General features: G+C 39.5%; 1 protein-coding gene across 1 annotated transcript in view; it reads left to right on the top strand.

Annotated features, from left to right (window-relative positions):
* WARS2 (tryptophanyl tRNA synthetase 2, mitochondrial) overlaps positions 1–13,569 on the top strand; it is a 39,010-nt gene that overhangs the window by 11,224 nt on the left and 14,217 nt on the right. Inside the window, exon 2 of the mRNA XM_058800232.1 lies at positions 8,813–9,070. Within this exon, the coding sequence (XP_058656215.1) occupies positions 8,813–9,070 (258 nt within the window). The remainder of the gene's footprint in view (positions 1–8,812; positions 9,071–13,569) is intronic.

The following is a 13,569-nucleotide window of genomic DNA, read 5'->3' as shown; positions in this document are numbered from 1 at the left end:
AACTGAGATAGTATTGGAATTGAATGAAAAGTAGGATGTAACCTTTAGTATTTCATTTCCATTCTAGCATCTCTTGTGCTGTTGCAGGCTATCAGTGTTTTTGAGAGGCACCAGTTCTTGAGAAATACCACTGTCTTCTGTTATTTCTGTAATTTCTTCGCAGTTCATTATTTGTTCCTGTATCTTTTCAGGAACTGAAGTTGAGCTGACTGATACAGAGTAACTCCATGAGGTTGCAGAGTGGAAAACGAGGTTCTCTGTGAGCTCCCAGGCCTGGTGCTTCCGTGCCAGTGTGCTTTGTGGGGCTGTATATGGATCAGAAAAATACCAGACCTGATGGGTGCTTTGAGCAGCTGTTTCCAGGAAGCACCTGTGCCTGAAAACTTTAGTTGTTGCTGGTTCAACCACATTGTTCAACGAACTTTTTATATGGATTTGTATCTTAGGGGTGTTCTTCACAGTGTAGCAAAGGTAGTCCTGCTTATCCCTTTCCTTTTCCCTGGCACCATCTCTTCCAAGCAATGCCTGCAGTACTGGAACTGTCAAATTTTCATCTTTTGAGCATTGAGTGTATCATCTGATGGTTTTGGAAGCAGCATGTATCAATCTGACCTTACTTTCCCGCCTTGCCTGTCTGGCCAGAATGTTCCTGCTGATGGTTCAGGCTAAGCTCCTGCTGCAGCTTTCTGTCAGTGAGGCACTAATTACCTTCCTTATGTCATAATTGTTAATAAATATTATTATAAATTCTTTTAGCCTTTCACCTACCCTAGGTGAAATTAACTCATAAGATCTGCAGTTAATGTCTATGTTTAGATAGTTTGATTGAAGAAACTTCATTGCTTCAGCTTTAAAAAGGCAAGTAAATGGTTTGAGAATCATCAATCAGGGTTAAGGTTGCATCAGGCACCATCTGAGGCCATTAATTGCAGTTCTGTGCACACCCTTGAAACCCAGGAGGTGCAGAAGTAGTGCATGTTTCAGTGTGTGTTGGACCTGCTCTGTAGCTGGGTTATGGCTCAGCTCTGAACAGGAGCTCTAACATGCTGTCCTTCAAGTTGATGTGGAGAACTGTAAGGAGCGCAGCAGGAAAAATGAAAACCACCAGGCTGTGTCCTTGCTCAGGAAGGCATTGTGGTTTAGGGTAAAGTTGGTGGCCACTGTTGGCTGCATGCAGACCCAGTGCTTGGTTCCTCCACCAGCTCTGCACAAATGTTAGCACAGGTTCTTGTCCCAGCCCCTGCAGAGCACTGGAGCCAGCTCTTCTGAGCCAGGAGGCTGCTGGCTGTCTCCAGGCCCCTCACCAGAGGTTATTCCCTGTTCCACTCCCCACGGTGGGGAGGGTCCGTGGCTGCCTCAGGTCTGGAGGAGCCCTGTGGTGTGTGGCGGCAGAGCCGTGGCAGCCTGGCTGTAGATAATGCTGGGGTCTGTCAGTGCAGCTGTCATTAGCACCCCGAGTGGCGCGTGGGGCTCATAAAGCAAATGAGAGAATCCACTTGCGGGATGCAGCGAGCCACATGAAAGGAGCCATTTGCTGAGTCATCTGTACCAAGGCAGCGTGAGAGGGCAGCCTAACCCAGCCGCAGCTTCGTTGAGTTCTTTTGCTAGCCCTAGAGGGCAGAGTTAAATTTATAGGGTGGGGCTAGTATGTGCTGTAAATGTTCCTCCTTCCAATGTGTTTTTCATTTGAAATATAAATATTAAAGTCCTACTGAAGTTTGAGTGCATTTGACATTCAAGAAAGGGATACTAGGCAATTCTGTTTAAATCTTTATTTAGTTCAGTTTCTGGGCAATGGGTTAATCTTTACTCAGAAGCTATTTATCTGAAAACTTGCTCTGGTATAAATATGTTTCTTTCTAATTTAATGTTAGATCTTTAGTCTCTCATTTTAAGAATTAAGCGTGTTGAAATAGCATTTGCACCAGATGAATTTGGCATATTAAATTATCAGATCAAAATAAGCATGTTTAAAAGTTTCTACAGCAAGTTTGCAGAGAAGTAATTGCATTAAAAACAATAAAGGAAACAAAGTATGTAATACATATGCTGCTCCTAAGTTTCCCTTTTCCTTCATTTTTTTTCTTTCTGTAACAACATTAATACTTAAATTGTCCCAATTAGGCTTTAAAATTTATGCTTTATCTTGTAAAATGTGACTCGTCTGGCTTCCCTTCATTTTGCTGCTTAATAAGTGTCTCAAGACATGTTTTGCTAAGCCAGTGTTAACAGATGAGCATATTATTTTAGCAACCAGAGCTTTGAAGTTGCAAAGTATTAATAAGGGAAATAAAAAAATTGTAGACAGATGCAAAAGATGCAGTAGTTGGTGACTTTTGTCAGCCAAAGAATTTCTTTTGTCTCTGAGGCTGGAGCAAGGTTTTGGTTGTGTTGTTTTCGTTTTATTTTTCTTCCCTTTTTGATCCCTGTTGAGAGGATCTTCATGTTAGAATTTTCAAATTTTCCAGTTTTTGTGTTCTATGCATGTCTGTGTTTGCTTATGCTGCTCTTTCTTCCCTTTGACTTCTACATTTTCTTTTCATCTGGCAAATTTGAACTCACTTCAGCTTGAGGCAGCTGGGGCAAAATGAATCCCCACGAATAAAATTATAACAAGAAGAGCAAAGTCTGTGAATGATCCTTTGCTGTTTCCTGAGCCGTTCCAGCATCATTAATCAGCGCTGGTGCTGTGGAGCCTTGTGGTGTGTTATGTCGCCAGCACAGCAGCTTCTCCGTCCCTTTCCCCCACCCCCTGCGTGCCTACACAGTGGGGAAAACTAGAGAGGGAAGCCATCAATCTTCCCTGTCCTACATGTCAGCAGTGATTCTCCTGTCGACTTCCTGCTCTCTCTGTCGTGCCCACCACCTGTGTTTAGAATTAGCTCTGATGCTGTGGATCTCACTTGGCTCTTCACCTGTTCTGCCCCGAGTAAATGGCTGTTCAAATAAAGCAGAGCAGCTAAATGCTGTGGCATGTGAATGTAACCATTGCTGTGGCTTGGGAGGTGATTTCTGTTGCAGCTGCTCTTGTAGTACTGTCATAATTTTCTGTAACATTGTGAGGTTTGGGTCTAAAATCTCCTGCTTTTGTTTCAGCCCAGGGTGAGTTTGTGAGTCAGTATTATATAGAAATTAAAATATTTATATTATAGATGGAGGCATAAGCCTATCTCTCATCTGTTAGGCTGCTGATATAAAGTCATTAACAAAGTCCAAAGAAACTAGTTAGTCCGAAGCTTTGTCCTTACCTTCAGTCACTCCAAGGATATAATTGGCAAAAGCCTCCTTTGAATTTGATTTTGTCTGTCTCCCTATGACTGGGTAGATGGAGAAGCTGACAGGCACCGCCTCTGTATTTCTAGGGCAGGATTAATGTGATCATTTAATGGTTTGTTGTGTTAAACAATAGGTCTTAACTAGACTCCAACCAGCCACATTTTTATGTATGCTTTTATGTAATTTTATAACATGCCCGTGCCAAAATAAAAAGAGAAAACAATCCTGAGAATTGTTTGTTTACTGGCAGCTTTCTCGTACCTCCTTGAATGGGCGCTACATTTCTCTGGTTTTAAAACCCAAAAGAGACTAAAGCATAGGCATAAGGTTACCCTATAATTGTAGCTTGTCTGCTGTCATTTCAAGTGTGTGATGGCAATATTTATGTGGAGTTGTAAAGAAGAGAGATTCTGAAAACCTAAGTTTTGTGAATGCTTTCACTTGATTTTATTTCTGTAACTCTTTGTGAAGGGGGAACTATTTTACAACTCATTTTACTACATATTTGAGATGCAGTTTTTTCTTGACTGTACCAGGCAAGTATGTGTATCCAACAGGTAAATAAATTCTTGTGTTCAGCAGTGTCAGAATTCATAAAGCTAAACATGAAATATATAGCCAGGATACCAAGAATTGTCTGTAACATGGGATGCTTGGATCTGCATGGATGTTTTCCTTAATCAGCTTTGGTGTATCTTCCAGTTCTGGCACATCTGTCTCATGAGAGGGAATTATTGTGGTTTTGACTGCTGAATTGAGTCCTTGACAGTTGTAGCTCACCTTCCCTACAGAGAAAAACTCTGCTTTGGTCCAAGAGAGCAGAATTGGACTTTTGGAAGCTGTCATCTTTCTTGTTTTGCATTGAAAATGGCTATGGCCATGCTACAGGATGGCAGGATGAGACTTTAGCCATCCTACTCTGGGATAAGGATGAAATGCTTATTCCTGATTATTTGTGAGCATTTGGATGTTGATATCTTTTCAGTATAAGGAATGGCAGTTGTTGATCTCATGACAAAAGGAAGGTTAGGTGAGAGAACACCTGAATCTTAACAGGTTTGGGACCAAGCTTCATTCGGTAATGCAGCTGAGAAATGCACTGTGGTGTTTAGAACTGCCCTGCAGAGGTCTTTTAGAGAGAAAACAAAAGTAGTAGGTGCTAAGTCACCTGTCAGATGCAGCACTCGTAGCAGGCATGAGAATTAACGTGCAGCACTGCTGGTGTAGGTGCACACACCACACAGAGTTAAACATACGAACAGCAGGCTCACACTGTGCTTACTACAGATGTCTGAATGAGTGAGTGCCTGTGGGCTGGAGCTGCATGTCTTGTGGCTTTCACTCTGCTCCGTTGGGAAGTCTTCACTCCTTTTGTTTTTATCCTTTTCCAGCTCCAGTACTTTGGAGCACACAGCTCCCATCCCCTGACCTAAGAGCTCCATTGAAGTGCATTCCAGCCCCATGATTTCATGGTACCAGGCACAAGTCCCCTGCCACGCTGCTATGCTGCCCGCTGCTTCTCACGGAGTGAACAAACAGGGAACATAAACTCTCTCCAAAGGAGCAATGTTCTTTGTATATTTTTAGTGCAAGAAATCCAAGATTCATTTGAGGGTGTTTTGTGTGGGCTTTTTTTAATATAGACTTTTGCTAACACAATGGAATATTTCATGCCACCCTGTTTGCTGTAACTTCTCGTGCTTTATGTTGTTAAATGGAATCAAAGGAGTTAAAGATGAAAGACTCCTAGTCAACTGGTCCCTCAGCTGGGAGCCAGAATGGGTTTGTTCTTTGTAATGGATTTGCTAATGCTTTACTCAGGTTCAGCCTAGCTCAGTTTTCATTATTGGAGTTACTTATTTCTGTGAATTCTCTACTTCAGGTTAAGTAATTGCTGTGCTTAAACTGAATATAATACTGCTACTGTTTGCTTCTAATGTTTCACTTGCTATTTATTGACCTTATACTGAACAAACCTTTTGTATTTGTTTACCATTTGAACATACAAAGCACCATTAAAGATATCATGCTTGCCTTCACAGGTATTCTCTTTAATGGATAGAGAACTTGATTCTTTCTTTATATGAAACTGTGTCCATTTGACATTGTACATTGTGTATTTTCTTTTCAACACGTAGTGTGTCACCAGATGCTAACTTATGTAGTACTGTAACAAACCTACCTTTCATTAGCTCATTGTTAGCCTTTGAATTTTTGGAGTAAGTACAGTATTTGAACATACAGTTTATGCTGAGACACTGATGTCTTATATTTTCTTGGTGAAAGACATTCTCAGACTGCCTGTTTAAATGTCACTATTGCATTTTTATGTATTGAGTGTATTATACTCACATTAAGGGACACAATTTTGCCAATACATCCAATATGCTCATAATAACATTATCTACAGACTGGACAGTGATCTGAGAAGTTGAAAAGGCAGATAATGAACCTGTTATGGGACACATCCAAAGCAAGGACTGCAGCTGCAAGGGAACTGAGTCTGCCTGACTTGGGGACCAATAAAATTTCTAGACAGAACTGTTCTCCAAGGGCTCAGGGTGTTGGCACTTCTTGGGTCAAGGTACCGGCATATGAGCTGATCTGTGCTGAGTGCACAGAAATTCCTGTGCCCTGGTATGACACACAGTTACCCCAGGGGGTAGAGCTGCTCCTGCACTGAAGTAGCACCAGCTTCAAGTCCCAGGGAAAAGAAGCAGTACCATCAGGAGACATGACATGTCAGGTGATGCTGTCTTTTACTAGACTGAAGTTGGAAGATGTGCAAGTTTCTGTACTATGTTTTAATTTATCATCCGAAGATACTGTAATTGATGTGGGTCCGTAGTGGATTTCTGGCACGATGACATTTCTTAGCTTTTATAACCGTGCAGGTAGAAAACATATTTTGTATGAAGTGACTGGAGTCAAGGCAGTAATAGCTTAATTAGTAATAATAGTAATCATCTTAACATGGCATTCTCTGTGCCTTCTTACAGTAAGAGCTGTATATCAAGAGCTGTATATAAGAGCTCTTTGGGGAAGCAAGGGGTGTAAAGCACAAGTGGAGGAAGAAATGAATGCAGGAGGGATGAAATAAGAAAATGGAGAGAAGGGCTCTAAGAATTATGGTCTGTGAAGAAGAGTGTTGTTAAACAAGCATATAAATGGGCACCAGAAAACAACCAGTTCTGTGGGGAGAAGTAATTGTGGGAAGGAGCATCAGGATTTGAACTTAGTGAGCGGAGATACAGACGTGAAGGAAGGTTATGTGCTCTGACAAACAACCAACTGTTCTGGGACCCCAGCAGGGGTAGAACACCATGTTGCTGGTCAACTATTTCCTCCCTGACTTCTTATTATCTTAGTTAAGAAACATAGGAAGCAAAAAACAAATGTTATGCCTGTGAAGTACCCATTGCGTTTCCTAGCAGCTGCTCTAGGCCTGTAGTAATAGAAGTACAGCTCTGAAGTCTAGTGAATCCCAAGTTTCTATAAGACTTCATCTCATTTATACACATTGGAATGTTGAATGCCTCCTTCTGCAAGAGAGCACCTGGCCCTTCTCAGTGTTAACAGGAAGCTGGCTGCAGTCCTGGGCCAGGTAGTGGCTTAGTGGGAGGTGAGTGGATTCTGTGAGGGGTGAGAAGTTCTCTGATATAGGTTCCTAGGAAAACAAGGAATCAAATGCCAAGTGAGAGATTGAGTATCATAACTCCATTTTTGTGTAATGAAGAAAAGAGACACATGGGTGGGTGGTCAAGGACTGAAACACAAGGACTGGAAGCTGGAATTGCTGTTGGAAGAAGTGGTGTGCTTTTCGTTGCTTCAAGTGACTACCTTGAAGCTCCTGTGCTGGAGCTTCAAAATACTTAAAAACTGAGTCAAGAATATACTGGAAGTCAAGAAGATATTTGGGATTGGGTGAAGGGTTGCTATCAAGACTTAAATGTGTAGGCATTTATGTGAGCAGGAGAAATTAGCATGACAGCTAGCCCAAAGCTGCTCTTGGTATGTCAGCTCAAACACTTAAACATTGGGTAAGAAAATTGTTTTGATCTGAAAAACAAGCTTACTTTAGAAGAAAAGAGAATTTTCCAGCAAATTTAGAAAGAAATAGTCTAGGCTTTTCTGAGCTATACATCATGCTTAAAATTGAAAAAGTCCTATTCCACTTGGAAATACTTTCTCATTAATATTTCTCAAGTCTGAGTCAAAATGAATTAAGTCAATTCAAAGTCCTTTTTTTAATAGTTAAAAGTAATGGTACTTGGCCTTGACTTTTACTGCCATTTTGTGTGGTTTAATAGTTGTGTGACTTTTTTTTGTCCCACACATTTGTAAGAGATTCACAGAAAAGAAAACAGACTACATCAGTAAATAAATGCTTCCTGCTAAGTGATAGATGTTGCTCATAAAACTTAGCAGGAAAAAAAACTGTGCAGCCACAGGCACAATGAAGTTGATGATCCTGCCACACAACTGAGTCTGAGGATTTGTATTGTATTTGCTGTGATGGGGAGGGACCCGCATTTATAAATTGAGCGGTCTTGCACGCTCTTGCAACTTGGCATGTTGCAAACATTTTCACATAAAACATTGCTGAGCTACTTCTGAATATGGTGGAATTCTTTGGGAAGGTCAGGGAGGTAATTGATCATATGCTGACAGCTCAGGGCTCTGAGAAAATGGTCAGATGGAGGGCTGGGATGCAGGAAAACAAATTTTCTAAGATGGTAACTGTCACTTAGCCAAGCTATACATGTTTCAAGCCTTTTAATCTTTGCTCACAACCTCAACTTCTTAGTCTTTTTTTGTTTTTGCTGTTTCTCTGTGAACTCTTTTCCAGTGTTGGTCCTGATGCATGAACAGTATTCCAAGTGCAATCTTGAGCTGTAGCCGTGTTTCTTTGTAGAGATCTTTTAGAAATTCTATTGCTACCAAAATGGGGAGTTTCAGAACTTTGATGATCTCTTTCATTATTCTTTGACCTTTGGGTCAAGAAGTAGGTTTCTTTCAGGAGCTGCTCAAAATGTTCTTTGCAGCTAGAAAAATAAGACTTCAATATTCATGGGAGTTAAGATGGCAATCTACTGGGACATTGCATGAGTTTACAACACAAGTATTTGACTTTCTCTACTCTGTGACCCTAAGTTTCTGTATCAGAGTGGATATAGAAACTGAAGTGTGGATATAGAAACTAAAGAGAAACATACAGCTTTGGTGCAAAAGAAATGGAAGAATCTACCTCTTGCTTTCTGAGACCAGCTTTTCACTAATCTTGTTTACAGCTGTATTTTTTTTTTGCATATGCAATCTGACAGATTAAAATTGTGGTAGTTGTTAATCTCTTTGCTGTAAGATAGAGCATTTAACTGACTTACTGCAATTATTGATCCTGAGGTCATTTATACATTAATACACTGAGAGGTGGGGAGAAGAGACACGCATAAATGAGGCTTTTAAAATTACTTTAAAATATAAAAGAATCTGTCAAAAAAATGTGTGTGTTAATCTTGCCAATGCTTTGTCACAGAACATGGTCATGGATCGGATTTTCTCTGGTATCCAGCCGACTGGGACCCCTCATCTGGGTAACTACCTTGGAGCCATTCAGAACTGGGTGAATCTGCAGGAAGAGTGCAGCTCAGTGCTCTATAGCATTATGGACATGCACTCTTTCACCATGCCCAAGGAGCCAGCTGTCCTGCGCCAGAACATCCTGGACACCACTGCTGCCATCCTTGCCTGCGGGATTGACCCCAACAAGTGTCTCCTCTTCCGGCAGTCACTGGTGAGTGCTCCTGTTGTGTTGGATTTGTTTCTGATTAAGTGGCTTTCCACAGGTCTTAATGAATGAGTGCAGGATTACTGAACTCCTTAATCGTGTTTGTGTTGGTGGACCTAGAAAATGTTAGCAGTGTTGGATTTTAAACTTATCCCTTGCTGCAGTTTTGAAATTGTGAATGCTGCAACCATGACTGAGAAGCCCATTTAGGGATAAGTACACTAAATTTCTGAAGCAGATCTAGGAGTTTGTACAGATTATGAGTAATATACTTCAAAGACCTCTTAGAAGACCACTAATTTGTCTCTGCATCACTTTAATCACAAAAGGTTAACTCATAAATGCATAAACACGGCCTGTGTTTATGTGGAACCATAAAGGTAAGGAAAACATGTTTCTATGCTTTTGTATCAGCTATTGCCACTTATTCTGCCAGCTGCACAGTAATCACAAAGTAACAGGTGATTAACATGGTATGTTTTGTATCAGTTCCACCATGATCATCAGGAGGTTACATCTTCTCTGGGGCTTACTTTCCCTTCTTTGCTATAACCTCCTTTTCATGCGGATGCTTTTCTATCTGATCTGGTAATTCATGTATGTAAACCATGTGCTTCTCTGGACTACCCCAAGGGGGACTGGGCTTACCTTCCCGCTTGGCATATAGCTATCACATGTTACATTTTCCTGGAACTCAACTTAGTTTCTTGCTTAATGAACTTTCTGTTACTGACTCTAAACTGGCAATGTTCTGTAATTTCCACAGACACAGATGTGTCATAGCTTCTGCTCTTGTGAGGACACCCACAAGTATCTTTGCAACAGAACTGCAAAGATGATGTGCACACAGGATCTGAATTTTATCAATGCAAGCTGAAATGGTATTGTATTCTCCCTTTCAACATGATTCTTTACAGGCAGAGTTTCCTGGGGTTGTTAAACTGTAAATGGCAATCATAGCTCTATATCCCTGGTGAATCATGAATTGATGAAGACAGATACACTTCCTGCTTCACTTTTCCTCTGTATTAAAAAAACAGTCTAAATAGATGAGCTCAGAATTCTAGTGAAAATATGTTTAAATAAATTCACCCCATTTTTTCAAATTTGTTTATAATTTTAAATATGTTACCAGCTTGGGTTTTAATTTTCCTGTACTCTAACTTGTCAGCTCAAAATGATGAAGTCATTAGCTGGAATAATCGCAAGGTGAGTTCCAAGCCAATGATGCAGTAAAAACCAGTCTAGAGAGGTTTTTTTCTTGTTTTCAAGCAAGTGAACAATTCAATTAGTTACAACACAGGATCAGTGACTAGATACACAGAGAAGACTCTTCAGCATGAAGGAGAAATGCTTTGCAGGTTATGGTTAGAGAGGAATAAAGTGAAGGTTTATGAAACTGCAAGTGATATGTAGAAATTGTTTTGTCCACTGAAGGATGTGAACTGACAAATATCGAAAAAAGTTAAAACGTGGAAGATTCAACACAAGCATAGCAATGCATCTCACAAAATCCACAACTGGGTTACAAAACCCCATGACACAGGATACAATGCATGCTGAAATTTATATGAATTCAGAAAGGGACTCGACAAATTAATCTGAAAAATTGCTTTGGGACTGTTGCATATCTGAGCAGTCACCTCTACAGGAAGTGGTGAAACCACAGATGGGAGAGTGTCCATGCTTTTCTGTACTTACATTCTTTTTTTTTTTTGTTGATTTCTGTCAGAGGTGGATATTTGATCTGGTCCAGTGTTGCTTTTCTTATATTCCTACTGGTCTAAAAGCTAAACTTGTGCTGTTCAAGGTCTTGCTAAAAGCAACACTCAGGCTTCCCTTGAAGCCAGCAGATTATCTGTGAGGATCTTACATTGCGCTCAGCCACAGAAAGTATGTTTTATCTTTCAAAATATAATAATGCAGAGATTGAATCTTTGAACGCCCAAAGAGAAAGTGTCAGACTCAGGAAATGATGGATCTTTGTGCAGTGCTTCTACAGTACCAATACAGTCAAAAAACAGTGAAAACCTAAAATAGCTAAACTTAAACATGTTCTGCTTTATCAAACAAAAGTTTCCACCAAATATGATTCAGATTTTCCTTATGGTGGTTAGGCTGGCCTCAGTTAAATAGACTTTAATTTGCCTTTTTACCTTAATTTTTCTGTGTCCTTATCTGTCCAGATCTAATGGACATTGTTCTTACTAAATCTAAACCATTAGATTAAACATTTGAGCCATGTCTGATGTCTTGAATATTATTACCAATACTTAGCATACAAGTATCCATACAACTTTCAGAAATGACTGATTCTAGCATATTTTTGAAAGCTCATTGTCATACTGCAATCAGAAGAACTGTTCAGTTGTTTGTGAATATAGACTGTTTCAGGACTGGTTCAGGCTGAAGTCTGCTTCCCCAAACCAAGTCTGTGCAAGCTGTATGAAGTGGTCAGGTATACCCAGAGATGCACTGTGATCTGTTACATTTACATAGGCAGCACCAGATGTTTCTCTGGAAGCAATTAAAAGGAGTATCTGCATGCAGCTCTTCATGTGAGGAAAGGAGACAGGAACCTTGCTAATGTGATTATTGTTTTAGCATGATAATGAAATAGTACATTACGGAATGTCATAATATCGAGATGATTGTTCCTAAAAATGAAGGTGTAAGATGGATTACAGCTATTGCTAATCAAGAAAGTTTATTGCTGGATTTTGATTGGAAATTTCTCAGATTTCCAAAAAAAAAAAAAGGAGCTGACCTCCTTTTCAGCCACTGTAGCAGTCTCCAGGGGTGGTCTAAAAGAGTCCCACTTTTGTTTACAAACATTTGGCTGAGGTGTAAAGCAAAGTGGCCAAAACTGATTGTATACTGAAATAGGGTGTGTGTACTTCCAGAGATAGCAGGAAAGCAGTGAAAATCCAGCCACAAATAGAAAACTGGATTAGGTATTTAATTATGGACAGAGCAGTTTTTTTCAATAGCAGATCAAACTGCTGAATGAGAATTCTCAGTAGCTTAGCATGCTGTAATTTTTATTGTATTTTGAGTTCTATCTAGAAAATTACCTAATTTGTAGATCACAGAAATACTTCTTTAATTACTCCTGAATGACATTTCTGTTCTTTTTTTTAAACAAACTTCATGCAAAAAAACCGTATTATTTAGGAACTTCTAGTTTTAATCACCAAAACCCACCACAACTAATGACTTTTTCTGTACCCTGATTCTGTAGCATTAAAGCAGAATGAAATTCTTGCACTACAGAAGTATGCTAGTAGTGGTAAGCCCCACTAAGGGAATTGCTCATGCATTCATTCATGTAAATGCTGTTGTGTCCTCTCACTTTCTCTAGATTACAGTGGGTATGAGTAGTCTAGAATTGTTGAAAAAGGCTTGGGTTTTATTGTTCTTTGCTTGTTTGTTTGGCTTTCTCTGTCTGTATTTTGCTGTTTGTGTTGCTTCTCTGGAATATGTTGGCCATATGTGAAAAAATATAATGCTACTTGGTTTCTCAAAAGGCCTGTGCCTTTTGGTAAGGGTTTCATTTATTTTACTTACTTAGGCTTTTCTTTCAAATCTCTAATCCAGTGATATCTGAAATACCTGCCTCCAAAGTTTTCACACACTTTAGCATCCTTTTCAATACAAGCAAGGGGCAAAAAGCTGAACAATAGGAATCACAGACTGACTGCTGGGAGAAAGTGTGGTGAGAACAGATACCTCTCATGCCTATACTAGGTCCAAAAGGTGCTGTTATGATAAGGATACAGGTGAAGTTCACTTGGAATCCCAGAACAGATTTCAGTGATGTCCTTGCCTTTCAATTAGAATTATATAAAAGTGACAAATTTTGCATAGGCAAGTTTTTTATTGTATTGTTTAGAGAGCATATGGTTTATGTTCTTTTGTATTGGATTTACAGCTAAATTACCTATAAATGGAAAGTGCTAGTAATTGGATGAAAATTAGTTTTGTATGCTTCAGAATTTACCATTTATAGATTATATTGTTTAAAAGCATGTACAAAGAGTAAGTTAATGGCTGGCTGTATGTTTGGTCTTAATACATTGCAGTTCAACAAATATCTCCCACACTTCCATTACCATATAAAAACTTGAATTCCAGCCTAGGGAAGTAGTGGCTACAAAGAACGAGCGATGATAACTTGAAAATATTTAGAAGCAAGAAGGATGGTGATGAATAATTAGGGTAGTGTTTGGAACCACATTGTCTGTGAAGGGTTATAAACAAGCACATTTAATTAGAATATCTAGAAAAACAATTGTGGTGTATGTTGGACAGTAAAATGGCCTCCCAGTGAGAGAAGCTCTTTCATTACAGCTTGTTTAATTATATTTTCTCAAGTAGGAAGTTATAGAAAAGTGACAATTTTAGTAAGAATGAAAAATAAAAATAAATGCATATTTAAAAATAGTGCATTTTTGTTTGGAGTACAGCTGCAAGATGTATGAAACCCTCTTAGAGAAAATAATGTC

The sequence above is a fragment of the Ammospiza caudacuta genome, chromosome 2 (assembly GCF_027887145.1).
Source record: "Ammospiza caudacuta isolate bAmmCau1 chromosome 2, bAmmCau1.pri, whole genome shotgun sequence".
NCBI lineage: Eukaryota > Metazoa > Chordata > Aves > Passeriformes > Passerellidae > Ammospiza > Ammospiza caudacuta.
The sequence above is the reverse complement of the archived record's forward strand: the minus strand, read 5'-3'. Positions and strand labels throughout refer to the sequence as shown.